This window comes from Sinocyclocheilus anshuiensis, unplaced genomic scaffold, assembly GCF_001515605.1.
Source record: "Sinocyclocheilus anshuiensis isolate Anshui unplaced genomic scaffold, SAMN03320099.WGS_v1.1 scaffold356, whole genome shotgun sequence".
Taxonomy (NCBI): Eukaryota; Metazoa; Chordata; class Actinopteri; order Cypriniformes; family Cyprinidae; genus Sinocyclocheilus; species Sinocyclocheilus anshuiensis.
Window position 1 is genome coordinate 589,288 of NW_015554097.1, and position 15,175 is coordinate 604,462.

Below are 15,175 nucleotides of genomic sequence, written 5' to 3' on the forward strand. Positions count from 1 at the left end.
TGTGTGTGTGTGAGTGAGTGAGTGAGTGAGTGAGTGAGAGTGTGCTCTTCTCCAGGAAACTTTCTCCAGTCGCTTTAAAAGACTGGAAGCAGAAGAAGCTTTAACAGACTTGGAGAAGACGCTCAGGCTGTCTTCTTGATTTCTGCATGGAGGTGAGGGGCGAGGACAGGGGATCGGATGGCAGCAGAGGCCCCGACTCGACTCACTTTCCTCTTTACAGCAAACCCGAGCGAGCACGGGTGACGGATCCTGACATGATGATCTACCCGAGCGCTGGAGGAGAGGATCTCACGGGGAGAACTGCTGCCGCTGCCGGTTGCGAGTCCCCCTCCTCGGATGGGCCGGGCAGCAGCCAGATGTCGCCCACCGACGGGCCCACGGTCTTCCCACCTTTACCGCCGCCCCCTCCGCCGTCTGGAATCGGGGCGCAAGGCAGTGTGGATGAAAGTGATCAACAGGATGGGCCAGAATATGAGGAAGAGGAGGTTGTTTTCCCCCTCTCAGCGCCGCCCACCAACCAGTAAGGATTCATCTCGTACACATGTATCATTCATGATGGGAAAGCACTTCTAACATGGGATGGTTGCAGCTCTGTTGTGATCATCTTAATGGCTCTCTCTCAAAAAGTAGTTAGCTATCTACCTCTATAGGGCTGATTCCCAAAAATGCAGTCTTTTACATACTTTTAGTTTAACTTACAGCTATCCAGTGTACATAACTGATAACAAAATAAGAAATTCATACATTATACCCATAATTAATATATATATATAACTATTTCTTGTTAAATATATTGTGTCTGTGTAACAATCTTTTTAATAATTCATATTTCAATGGTTTTGTAATTTATTTTTACAAAAAACAACAACATAAAATATCAATTTTTAAAATATATTTTACTGTTACCAATTTTTTACTGTATGTTATAAATTAACTAGCATTTAACCAGGTATTAGGTTTTTACTGTAGCATTTTTAGTTTTCCTTTACATTTTGGACAGTGAAGGTGGACAGCTTACTAGATTTTGAGACAGACCATTGACAAGCATTCATGATAACTAGCACATGTATTTGTTCGTATGCATATTCTTTACATTTAACAGACACTCTTATCAAGTCACTGTTGTGACTTTCATATGATATATTTTACTTCCCCATATTGCAGAATGTGCGGTTATGTATTCTGAAGCTGTGCTATTTAGTTATGGGTTAGCCATATAACTTTACCACTTTTCCTCATGAGATATATATATAGTCTCATGTCAAGTTTTCTGTGTTCTGCCACTGCATCATTTTTTTAGTTGTAGAGTGTAGTTTTCACCTATGCATTGCAATAATATGGTGTTTTGAATGTCTTTGGTGCATCTAGACCTTCCTTCTGCACACGTTGTGAAACCGCAGTTGCTGATAAATGATTGTGATTGCTTTCTGTGTCATCCATTATCATATTGGTGACAAGATCAGTGGCTGATTCTAATGAAGAATGTCAGGGTGGTGACAGTTTGTATCACGATAAGCTAAATGAGAGTGTGTAATTTATTGTGGCTCTCTCATATCTTTGGTTGCTCAAGAGCAGGTTGATAACCAGGCCTGGAGTTTTATATCGTGCACAGTTGTTTCAGCTCATCCTTAAACTAAGTGTTGTTTCAGCAAGTTTTTAAAAAATACAAACACTGTTGTCAGTGTTCAATATTTTAAAATACCTTTTTAAAAAATATACATTGCTTATTTTATTGATCAAACCAAAGCATAATGATTTTAATAAGAGACATGCCTATAATTTGACAGCAGCTCTTATTCCATTTTTAAAGCAAAAAATTGTGAATCAAGTGGTTTCGCAATGATAGTTGTAGCGTCTGGACCAATCAAACACACAATTTTTCATTTGATTTAACAAATCAGTTATTCATTAGATTAACAAATCGTCACAGTTTATGATTAATTATTCATATTTCCCCATGAGCTGATTCGCTACATAGTTCAGATATAATTTCCTGTTGGTTGTCAGTGGTTTCTTTGAAAGTGCTGAAAGTTGTCACAGAAAATGTGGGGGTGATTTATTTTGGCTTAAAGTATCATAGATGGTCTTTTCAGAATTAATTAATTAATTTATTTATTTATTTATTTTTAGTGCTGCATAGTGCAAATAAGTATATGACAAAATTCACAGAAGAGATGCTACAGACTAGTGATTTTATAAATTTGATTTGTGATTCGTGCATTGCCGCTCTGCTGCATACAGTTGTTCGCTCTTGAGATACACTATTGCCGTAGACTGGTGGCCCATTTACGATGAAAGTTTCCACACAGCTTCCAGATGATTGACTCTGACAGACTCGACTGCCTATAAGGCTGGGCAGTGTTGTTTTCTGATGCACCGACACTGAACCAGAGGTGCTCCATAAGCTTATATTACCACATGCACTCAGCGATTGCTGAATTTGTACCACGATGAGGTATTATTCACATTTCAGCCCTCATCTGCTCAAAATGGCTTAGGCTGTGACATAATAGAAGCCTGTGTTGGCTTATGGCGCAGGGCATGTCTAAAATCTAAAATGTGCAACACCTTTGCAGAGAAGAGGAAGTACGCGGCTGTCCCATGAGATATAGGCGACATTAACAACTTGCGGGCTTGTTTTATTTTTGATATATATTCTGACACCAAAATGGACCCTACTTCTTGTGAAGGCAGGGCATGACTTGTATAACGTGTATAGCTACATATTCTCTAGATTTTATCATTTCCAGATCGACTTTCAATTTTCTTTTAAACTGAGGTAGTTGTTTCAATGTTTTCTTACAGTAGTAGGTTGAATGGCTGCACAGTGTGGTGCACGTTCTCTGGGTTGGATGCGGTGCTGTGTGTCAGAATGTGTGACTAAATTTTGTGCTTTAGTTGCGCACAGAAGACAGCCACGATCATTCACGCCTCTCTGCTGTGCACTTCATTCATAAACAATGATGCCAGCAGCAGAATAAATATTTCACAGATGAAGAGTGGGACAGGTCTTCTCTGTAGCACCGGGCCTTGAATGCAAACAAACGGCACTGTGGGGAAAAAGCAAGTTGATTTTTGTTTACAGATGAAGAGTGGGACAGGTCTTCTCTGTAGCACCGGGCCTTGAACGCAAACAAACGGCACTGTGGGGAAAAAGCAAGTTGATTTTTGTTTCCACGAAGATTAGAAAGGATTTTCCTCGGTTTCCCTCAAGAGCTGGAAAGAGAAAAAGAGAGCGTTTGATTTGGAGATCAACAGCAGTGCATATTGTGTCTGCTAGATCAGCAGTCAACTCACTCTCAGAAAAAAAGGTACAAAATAGGGTTGGGCCGATAGACGATGCCATTGTCCATCGCCGATGGCTGACAGACATCACTATGTTAAGCTGATATTGTGATTCCTCCCCCCAACCCCAACCACCCCCTCTCCCGCAATCCGCCGCATCCCAGTTCCGTGTTCGGAAAGGAAATGAAGTGTACTACGGAAACCCTAAAGGGAATAAATAGCCTACGAGATGGGAGGATAAAAAAAATATTTCAATACTTTTTCTCGCAATTATATCGTTGGGTATGTATAGGCGCCTGTATATAAATTGCGGACATCAGGGAGCCGCTATTGAAAACGCTTTTGATTGCGCGCTCTCATTTTACTTTCACTTTCACTTTTGAGATTCGCGATCACAAGGACTCTATACTATGAAGCGACAGTACTTACCACACATTTGACAAGATTAGATGTTTGTCATTGGTGCTCAGGATCTGCAAATCATTCGCCATCGTCCTATCAGACATTTCTCCTTACTCTGTGTATGTGGTAAGAGAACTTTCATGTACTGTAATGCAACAGGCTACCACTTGCAAGCGGCTTACCTTTTAGTGGCTCCATATAACGCGTAAATTTTACACTATGGAGCGGCAGTACTTACCACACATTTGACAAGATTAGATATTTTTCATTGGTGCTCAGGATCTGCAAATCATTCGCCATCGTCCTATCAGACATTTCTCCTTACTCTGTGTATGTGGTAAGTGAACTTTCATGTACTGTAATGCAACAGGCTACTGCTAGCAAGCGGCTAACCTTTTAGTGGCTCCGTAGAACGCGTTTTGTTTCACGTTTCGGGCACACACACCCCCGCGCCACGCCCCCCGATGTCATCGTCCATCACGATGTTTCACTGTAGACATCGCCCGATGCCAATTTGGTAGACATCGCACAACCCTAGTACAAAAGCTATCACTGGGGCGGTACCTTTTCAAAAGGCACACCTTTGAACCTAAAGAGTCCATATTGGTACCTTAAAGATACATATAAGTGACAGCTAGTGACAGAGTACCTTTTTTTTTTTTTTTGAGAGTGCAGTCAAGGGCTATTTGAGCACCCACGCTGGTTAAAGGCACAATAAAATATCCGCTCGTAATAAAATATCCAAAATACCACTTGCACAGTGTGATATATAGTGTGATATATTTCATGCAGTTGTGTACTTACATTATCCCAAAAGTTCCCAATGATTTAAATCCAGAGAAATTCCAGTTTTAAATAATATCCGCGCTATCGGTTCCTGCTTGTAGAAACTATGGCAACACACGTGGACAAAAATGCTGCTGTACAGTTAAACTAAATCCATTACGGCTGTCGCAAATAAAATGAAAATGAAATGAAAAGTGTTAACTGCAGCATTAAATTTAGATCTGCTCAGTGTTGCACCATGATTCTTTTTTACATGTTTTTGCAGTGTTGTTCAATCACACATGAGTCTGTTGAGCTTATGAACGCAATGGCCAATCTGCTCTCTCGCAAATTCTCTCATCATAAACAACAAAGTGCAGATGTACGTATGATGTAAGAGATTCATTCATCAAACAGTGTATAGATAGACAGCTTTACTGATTATAAGGGGAGTTTTTTGAGAGTGCTTAAACTCTCGCTAAACTTAAGTCAGCCATACTGTTCCTTGAATGTTCTTTGCCCGCTTTCTCTGTATAATTTATTAGCTGTTTGAATAACTTTGGAACTGGTACAGGTTATAAAAAAAAAAAATTATTCATTACATCCATGAACATGATTTGTGAATTCCATACATCCCTGGATGGTGAAAACGACATCTCCCATTATTCCACTCTCCTTCATACCGTCATCAAGCTCCACCTTTGTTATTGTTTTGAAAATGTGACCTCCAGTGGCAAAAACGTACATATTGTGCCTTTTAATTGCCTTTTTTGAAAAATACATGGACTTTGGAATGCCAAGTGGCACAGCGGAACTGCAGAAACTGCTGGTCGCTGTGCTGTCACACAGAGGCTAAGGGCTGGGATAATAAATCGATGCATCGCGAATCGAGAAATGATTCTGCATCGATTCAGAGATTTTCCGAAGGCATCGCGATTCTCTCTTGAATCGATTCTGAGCTTAGTTTTTAACAGCAGATGGCACTGCGTGCTTTAGAAATAGCCGTATTCTGCTTGCTTCCAGTTCCTTACAGACGCACTACTTGAACCTAAAATAATCATTCATAAAGTTCGAAAAGGTTGAAGCGAATTACAAGGATGTTCACAGTGGGCTGTGTTTACATTAATCTTGCGTCATAAAATCCGATGTTGCAAGTACATCAGGGTTGCCAGGTTTTCACAAGAAAACCCGCCCAATCGCTACTCATAATTAGCCCAAAACTAGCCCAGTCGCGTTTCGAGGGGGTCCCCAGTTAAAAATCACGTTCCTGGGGGGAAATAAAAATTTTTTGGTGGGGTTCCCCTGCTAAAATTCGCATTCCAGGGGGAACCATTGGCCATAGGCACGTTGGATTTGAAGCGGATCATCATCAGACCGATCGGTGTATGACATCAAAGGACCGCGAGCGATTCAAAAGCATAAGGAGCCACCTGCTCTCTATAGCTCTTGCGGTACTTTGATGTCACACACCGATCGGTCTGATGATGATGATCCGCTTCAAGTCGAACAAGCCTAATGATTCAATGGACCATTCATAAAGAACCATTTACTTCACTCCTGAATGAATCAGCCATTTGAACGAATCACATGAATGAATAAATGACTCGATGACTTAATCATTGAGACATTTACCACCACCTACCGGTTTTAGTTTATTATTTAGAGTATCATTTCATTAAAGAAATAATTTCATATTTCCATAGTAATAATAATACAATTAATCAAATAAATTATTAAACTTATAGTTCACCTACCCAAAAGTTACAATTTTGTCATCATTTGCTTACCCTCACGGTCCAAAAGAGTATATGTAATAAATTTTATCAAACAAAATATTTCATGCTGAAGCTACTTTTTGTAATGTCTATTTGATGCTTTACACAACAATGACTAATTATTAAACTTATAGTTCACCCACCCAAAAGTTACAATTTTGTCATCATTTGCTTACCCTCACGGTCCAAAAGAGTATATGTAATAAATTTGATCAAACAAAATATTTCATGCTGAAGCTACTTTTTGTAATGTCAGTTTGATGCTTTACACAACAATGACTTTAAATGATCTTTTGGGAGTAATTTATCAGCCAAATTTGATGTGTGATTAATTTGCGATTAATTAGATTAATGAATCACCACATCATGTAATTAATTAGATTACAAATTTTAATCGCTTACCAGCCCTAAAAAAATACTATTAATTATAAGTATTTATAACCAACAATTCTCCCACATGATCCACTGTCTTGGATTGAATTTTTCACTGAGCTTGTCTCAGTACAGTCTGTGATTGTCATCTCTGGAAAGGATATTTGTGACGTTATGTTACTTAACTTTTAGACCAACTTTATTAAGCTTGAACCAGTTTTCTTCATCTTATTAGGTTTTGGAGCAGAGCTGTTGTTTAAAATAAGACTTAATTTACTTTCAATAAGATGTAAAATCACAACGTACAGTTTTCTGATTGAAATTTAGTCACTAACATGAAAAAGTTGATGATATGAGTTTGCAGATACCCAAATTAAATAACTTTAGGAACAATCTCAAGTTTCAAAACACAAAAATAACTTTTTACTTTCACACAGCAGTGACTTTGACGCAGCTAACAGCATATTCGTGGATCAGAATACAGCACTTTGAGGATGTATAATCCTTCCTTCGCGTGACCCCGTTTCGGCTCCTGTCACACAGTAACTGCTCACTGAAGATGGGCTTTTTAGTCATCCATCTGTGTGGCGGAGGACAGTCCCCGTGTGCTGACTCTAACAAGCTGTGACACTCCATCATGTGTGAAGAAAAACAAAGCTGTTTGGCAGCTGCTCCCAGACCCCGTTCATCTCCACCTTTTTTCCGGTGTGGAAACTTCTAAAAAATTACATCGCTAATCTGGGCACTTTGTATAATGTTTGGCTGTTGAGCAAACCAGCGGGTTACTGATGTTCTGACCTGCTGAGTTTGCTCATTTACAGACTGTGACGTTTTTATGTTGGCAGGAAAGGAAAGCACAAATTTGAATTTGAAGGGTGTGAGATCCATAACTGCTGCTTATCTAAATTGTTTACCCAAAATTGAATACTCTACCATTATTTACAGACACAATGAACTACATGAGGGTGGTCAAGTTGTGTCCTCCCACTGCTTTTAGCGTTTTGTATTCTATTTGTCCACTCCTTTCCCGTCCTGCCTGCTCTCTTTTGCTGATCTGTTTCATACTTAGCATTATTTGAGGGACTGCCTTCACAGAGGAAGGACATCAAAGACAGACAAGGCAAATCTTCATTCTCCAGCATCTCTAAGTTAAATTGTGCCCTCAAAGGAGTGATAACCAGTGTGGATTATTTAACTTTTGGACATCAGCTAAAGACTGTGCCGACCGTATGTGAGGTGGAACCCCACCACTTGAGTTTCTGCTCAGTGACTTATAGATTTGAGTGGTGAGTGCATTCAAACTGCAGGTTCTCTGGGACATGGCGACGACCAACTGGGAGGTTTGTCTGGTGAGACAGAGGAGACAGACCCCAACGACTCGGCAGCTGAGCGGGATTACTTTGTGAATGAGTGAGAGCGAGCCGGACAGCCCAGGATACAGCAAAGGATGAATTCAGCGTAAGTGGGACACGAGCACTGCCGTTCGGAGCTCAGACTTTGGCAGAATATGGATTGAAGAACTTCCTTATTTTCGATTTTGCCCTCTCTGTCTAGTCTGTTACGTTCACTTATTAATAATAATAATAATAATAATAATAAGGAAAACACTTATATGCTTTTATTAAAATTGATAAGCACAGTTCTCCTCAGAGCTGGCTGATTTATTGCACATTCATGATATATTCACAGTGAATTTGCATTAAGATAGATATTTTAATATAATCTCTGATTTAAAATAAGCAGCATCGAGTTGGTACTTTCAATTATTTTTTGTGAATCACGTAAAGCTGTCTATTTCACTGAATCAATGAAACACTTTGACTCAAGATGAAACACTTCATCTTCATCACTCAAAATGTAATGGAAGAATGGCATTTTTCATTTATATGATATGCATTTCTTTTATGTATATATATATATATATATATCGCAGAAAACGTATCTGTGTGGTGCGGTTGACACAGACAACTAGAACGGTATACGCTGTTTACGTTCAGTGGATACTCTCCAAAATGGCGCTACGGTGACGCGGAGTAGACAAATTGTTGAATAAAGGCATTATTTTTATTTTCTTTGCGTACAAAAAGTATTCTCGTCGCTTCATAAAATTCAGATTGAACCACTGATGGCAGATGGACTATTTTGACGATGTCTTTCATACTTTTCTGGGCCTTGACAGTGTAATTTACTTGGCAGTCAATGGGACAGTCACAAGCCTCCCGGTTTTCATCCAAAATATCTTAAATTGTGTTCCGAAGACGAATGAAGCTTTTACGGGTTTGGAACGACATGGGGGTAAGTGATTAATGACAAAATTTTTATTTTGGGGTGGCGTAACCCTTTCATTTTTGTATTTTTTATATTTGTTATAATTTGACTTGTAGTATAAATATAAATGTGTTTAGTCACTAAATACTAATACAGTGTCTTTTATTTCAAATTAAAAGTGATTGTCTCAGGTGGGCAGATGTTAAAAGCCTGAATTTGTTGTTGTGCGTGATTACATAGTGCGTGTACTAAGAGTTGTTGAATTAGCGATGCGTTTTCTTCTTTATGAATGTTTCAAACCGTTTGAGGGCAAAGTTGATTAGGCCTATTCATCAGTTTCAAACTGTCAGGGAGTTTTCACAACAGTGATGCTGTTTTTCTGGGGTTCAGGTAGAGATCATCAGGTCTTTTGGTTTCATCTTTGTGTAAGGCTATGCAGTTTTATTACTCTGTCATGCTGATGAGCGGTGACGTGACATCTTTAGAGGTGTTTTTGATGTAGTCTAGACCCATCAAGAGAGACGGATGAGTTGAAAGTACTTAAGAGAGCGTTAGAGAGCGAATACGACCCTTCAATCAAGTCTCAACAGGCCCGCTCTACCCTCACTTCCTCCAGGATGAACTGTTGTAAATTGAGAGGTCCAACTCCTTCGCTGATGGCTGATGACTAACCACAAAAAGGTCATGTCCTGTTTTAGTGAGCCAGCAATGAAGATGAAACGTCCAAGAAGAATATTGTCCTGTTTCTCTGGTATCTTGTCAGGATCCTTTCATGGCATTTTTTGGCTAGTATGGATCTAAAAATACAGCCATTGTCTGGAAATCATAATATAATCAAGTGCCGAGAGATTTGTGCTTCATGCTGAGGTTCATGCTGAGTGCTAAAACGTTCACTACACTATTGGGTTAATTTTGCAGTCAAATTAGCTTTTTCACTTCATGTGTGGTGTACCACTTTTCTTGTAAAGTGTCATTATAATGTCCGGTTTGTGGGCTAACGAGCACATTGTTAATTAGTGCATAGGCTAGTTCTCACTCCTATTTATGGTTCAGAGCTCCCTTCTGTCAAGGCTGTGAATAAAGTTGCTGATGACGTGCTGCTGTCTGTGGTTGTAATAATTTATTTTTGTCCGCTGTGCTGCATATATCAGCTGATTTCCATTACAGTGAGGCACAACAAGGGCAATGAGTGTCAAGGCATGTTAAGTGGTTTGAGTGTTATTGAAAAAGTGTCACCTGTCCTCCTCAGCATACTTCCTGTTCCTCTGCTTTTGCATGAATTGGGTTTGAGGCAACAGCCTTTTGCAGTTATGCTAGAATATCTGTTAGGTTCAGTCATCTCAAATGCAAATGTGTAGGTGCAGATCTCTCGAGATCAAAGTGTGTGTTGAAGATGCTCAATTTGAGGACACTTGGCTTTTCGCCTGTACTGAAAAATATGCAGATTATTGCACTAGAGTGTAGCCTAACCATTATTGAGATGTTAAAGGTGAAGCATCAGTTGATTCCTGCTCTTGGTTAGTTTTATATTGAGAAGTGAACCTATCCTAAATTACATTGTGTTTTAGTTTGCAAACAGTATCTAATGATGTTAGACATATTTATTCTGCAGATCTGATGTTGATATTCAAATGCAAGCTGACATTTTTTAGCTGTGATGGATTAGTTGTCATCTAATTCAGTAGTTGAGCCGATGGTATCTGAGAAACTGCTTTTGTCTCATAAAAGAACATGCAGATTTGTTTTCTTTTCTTTATTTTGTTTTTCTTTTTTTTACTGTTAAAAACTAGTGGAATAGGTAGAATAAAATAATCACATTAATGATTTCTGGCCAATATTTAAAAAGCAAACTCAAACAGTAATATTATGGAATTTGGTTAATGTAAATGTATTATTAATTTTATTGAATATTTCATATCTTAAGTACACACATTTAGGGCCCTATGACTTCCGGGGTGCAGAAAATATGGATGAAATTGGGGAATTCAGTCATAAAAATTGAATTTTTTGAAATCACGATATGGATCGATAAGCATCTATGAATATTAAAATGCAAAAAGACTGCTATTTAAATATGAAATCCGCATATGCTGCATGTTTTGATGATAAATGTGTATTGAATAAAATCCAGAAAAATTAAAACAGACCAAAAAAAAAAAAACCTCATTTAATATATTATTGTATATATTATACGGTCCCTATTATTGTATTTTTTAATGCTATACTATTAAATTGTACGTTTTAGGAATTCAATTGATTGGACATGGTTTTTTGATTATTACAATTTTATTAACCCGTTGAAATGAAAAATTAAAATGGAAAACAGAATATGTGAAAAAAAATAAAACTGGTTTCATAGGGCTCTAAAAATTTTTTTTTTAATAAACTCTGAATGAACTGTTGTTAAATTGTAAATTGCTGTTAAATTGTTTTATGATTTGAGGTAATTAGAAATGCTTTTTATTACAAAAATTTAATTTAACAAAAAAGTAGGAAAAAACTGACTTCATACAGCCCTACACATTTACAAATTTGACGGTTCTAAAATACATTTCTCTAAATTATTTCTTAATTTTGCAGAACCTTTAGGGGTCCGCAGACCCCAGTTTGTGTATTTTGTGCCTGTTTCTGTATGTGTTTTCAATATAGCCTTTCTTTAGGGACAAATTTGCTCTAAGATACTGTAAAACGTAAATACAGTAAATCATATTTAAATTTCCTTCTTTTAGTAGTACTTTTGTGTTTTGTATAATTTCTTGAAGTCTCAATTTGAACTCTCAATCTAGCTCAGCAAAAATTTGTTTTAATATTCAAACTTTCATCTTTAAATCACACTTTTTTTCCTTCGCAGAAATCCAAGAGCCAAACCAAAAGGGCTGTCAGTCTTTGTATTGAGTGATTCATCAATGTAGACCATTACGTAGTCTAGTATTCACATAAGCGGATATGAGACTTTCACCTGCACCTTGTCAAGTACACTACACAAGCCACTGGACGGTTGGCACAGTACACACGTCAGCTAATTTAATGCAAGTATCAATTTCCCGAAAGGAAAAGAGACTATGATGTAATTTGCTATTTTGACTTCATGGTTTCTATTCATTGAAGGCACCAGCTAGAGATCAAGCACTGACACGATCAGACATTCCAGGAGGATGAGCTTGTTTTTATCCCGTCTGGATGTGCAGAGGGATCTGTTATTTACCCATAGGCCATGTTGTCAGCTCAGGAGCTGAACTCCAGTGTTATGAAGGAAGAATGATGAAATCGCGAAGAATAATGAGTCTGATGTGATTCTCTGTGGTGGTGGGGGATGACATTAATTCCTCCCCAGCATTTCAGACAGGGTTGGGCAATGTCTACAACATTGGCATCGGACGATGTCTACAGTGAAACATCGCAATGGACGATGACATCGGCGGGGGGGTGAATCCTTATAAGGCACGGAAAACAAATAACGATTCCTAACACTGTGTCTACAGTAGTCAACATTTGAAGTGGATCAAAAAAGTTAATCAAAGTTGTCCTAAGACAAGAATGCATTTTGGTTTTAGTTTTAGGACAACTTTGATAAAAGGTTTTGATCCACTTCAAATGTTGACTAGTGTACACCGGACGCGAGCGGCGCGGCGCGGTACGACAAAATACTATAGAACCACTGATCTATAATAGAGATTCATTATATATAGATCAGTGTATAGAACTTATTATAATCAGTGATGCTGTCTTCACTGGATGCGGTGCGGCGCGACAGGACACGACAAATCCCAGAAAGTAAACTGCTGCCGCGTTCTATTTATGACGAGCTGACACAAATTTCAAATGAATTTCAACAGTCGCTTAGTCCAGTGTAGACAGACTTTGGCTGATGCGGCGTGGTGCGACACGACAACTGTCGCGTCCGGTGTAGACATGGTGTAACGGTTGGCTGTTACATTACAGTAGGCTACATAAAATTTCACTTACCAAATAAACATAGTAAGGAGAGATGACTGAGGATGATGGCGAATGATTTGCAGATCCTGAGCACCACTGACAAACATCTAAGCTTGTAAAATGTGTGGTAAGTACTGCTGCTCCATAGTATAAACAGAGTATGTGCTATCGCGAATCTCGAAAGTGAAAGTGAAACTAAAAAGCGATTGTGCATTCAAAAGCAGTTTCAATGCTAGGTATAATAGCGTCTCCCTGATGCCCGAAATATATGTAATATAATTACCCAATGATATACTGCGAGGGAAAATATTGAAATATATATTTTCCTCCCATCTCGTATTTATTCCCTTTAGGGGTTCCATCTACACATAATTTTCTTTCCAAACACTGTATTGGGATGCGGCAGATTGCGAGGGGTATGGGGGGGGTGATCACGATGCCGGCTCAACATCGTGATGTCTATCAGCCATCGGCGATGGCCGATGGAATCGTCTATCGGGTGTGGTAAGTACTGCTGCTCCATAGTATAAACAGAGTATGTGCTATCGCGAATCTCGAAAGTGAAAGTGAAACTAAAAAGCGATTGTGCATTCAAAAGCAGTTTCAATGCTAGGTATAATAGCGTCTCCCTGATGCCCGAAATATATGTAATATAATTACCCAATGATATACTGCGAGGGAAAATATTGAAATATATATTTTCCTCCCATCTCGTATTTATTCCCTTTAGGGGTTCCATCTACACATAATTTTCTTTCCAAACACTGTATTGGGATGCGGCAGATTGCGAGGGGTATGGGGGGGGGGATCACGATGCCGGCTCAACATCGTGATGTCTATCAGCCATCGGCGATGGACGATGGCATCGTCTATCGGCCCAACCCTATAGAGTGAAGAAGTTCATTGACAATACAGTGTATGTGCGCGTGTGTAAATTACCTTTCAAAAGTTTGGTGTCAGTAAGTTTATTTGGTAGTACTTTACATTAGGGAACACATATTCACAATTAACTAAGAGTTTTCCCTCAATAAACTCCTAATTTGCTGCTTATTAATAGTTAGTAAGGTAGTTGTTAAGTTTAGGTATGGGGTCGGGTTAAGAGATCTAGAAAATGGTCATGCAGAATAAGGCATTAATATGTGCCTAATAAGTACTAATAAACAGCTTAAAAGATAAACACTTTTATTCAGCAAAGATGCATTCAAATTATCAAAAGTGACAGTAAAGACAATAATGATTACAAAAGATTTATATTTAAAATACATGCTGATCTTTTGAACTTTCTATCCATCAAAGAATCCTGGGAAAAAAAAAAAAAGTTCCACAAACATTTAGTTTGATATTTTGCATTCTAATAATATTTCTGTTTTAACAGCCTTGGTTAGCATAGGTGAGTTTTCAAAAACCCCAAACCAAACAGTACTGGATAAATAAAATATTAAAATAATAGTAAATATAAAATATGCTATTTTAGAAAAAGAAAAAAGCTGAAGTGATTCTAATATATCATTTTATATTTGTAAGATATGTTATCACTCTCTAGATATGGAATAATGGCATTAAAATTGTGTGATTATGTAATGGGCTCCACAGTAAGGCAGCATTTCCATTTAAAGGCTTCTCGATGTGAACAGGCCTCAAGGGTGTGTAACTTTTGTTGCTTATGCATTTGCTAGTACATCATATTGCCTTCATCATGGCCAGTATCGAGGATCACAGTCCCACTTCATCCAGTCCACACATCTGTGTTTTTAGGAGCCTGGGAATCATTTGACTGGAAGTTTTAATAGAGCACGTTATCCAGTGTGCTAATAACCTTGTATTAATGATGTCATTTTAATAGCATACAGAGCTGTGAGGCAGTCCCACTGAGAAGAAAACGCAGCCTCCGGGAATTATGAGGGACTCTCCTTCTGCTAACGGTGAAGTTTTAGTCAAAGGACTGCTTCATAGAGCCTGCATATTCAATAAATTAATATAGAGGGGAGGAAGAGCTTAGCCTAGTTAAGCCTGCAGTGTGCAAATTACGCCTACGCTCTTTATCACTGTGGTTGATAAAATGGGGCAATAGTTTACATTACCAAGTGTGTTTCTCATCTTGTAAATGATCAGTTTTTACCTTTCAGACTGAAAAATATGTGCTATAAAGGTGCGCTTAGGACTGTCACAATCACTACATTTTGGCTGATTATTATTTGTCATACAAATAATTGTAATTTAATATGTTTTGTTCACATCATTTGTGTAAGCCTAATGCACATAACTTTTGGAAGAAGTCATTGACTCCCATTGAACTTATAATGGCTTTGCAAACAAGTATTGCACTGGGTTAGAATGATGTGAATAATTCTATTTTAAATATTAAAACATTC

At 38.3% G+C, this 15,175-nt stretch overlaps 1 protein-coding gene across 1 annotated transcript in view; it reads left to right on the forward strand.

Moving 5' to 3' along the window:
- Positions 1–6: 6 nt before the first annotated feature.
- LOC107669512 (ras GTPase-activating protein 1-like) overlaps positions 7–15,175 on the forward strand; it is a 36,990-nt gene continuing 21,821 nt past the window's right edge. Inside the window, exon 1 of the mRNA XM_016461781.1 lies at positions 7–520. Within this exon, the coding sequence (XP_016317267.1) occupies positions 147–520 (374 nt within the window). The 5' untranslated portion in view covers positions 7–146. The remainder of the gene's footprint in view (positions 521–15,175) is intronic.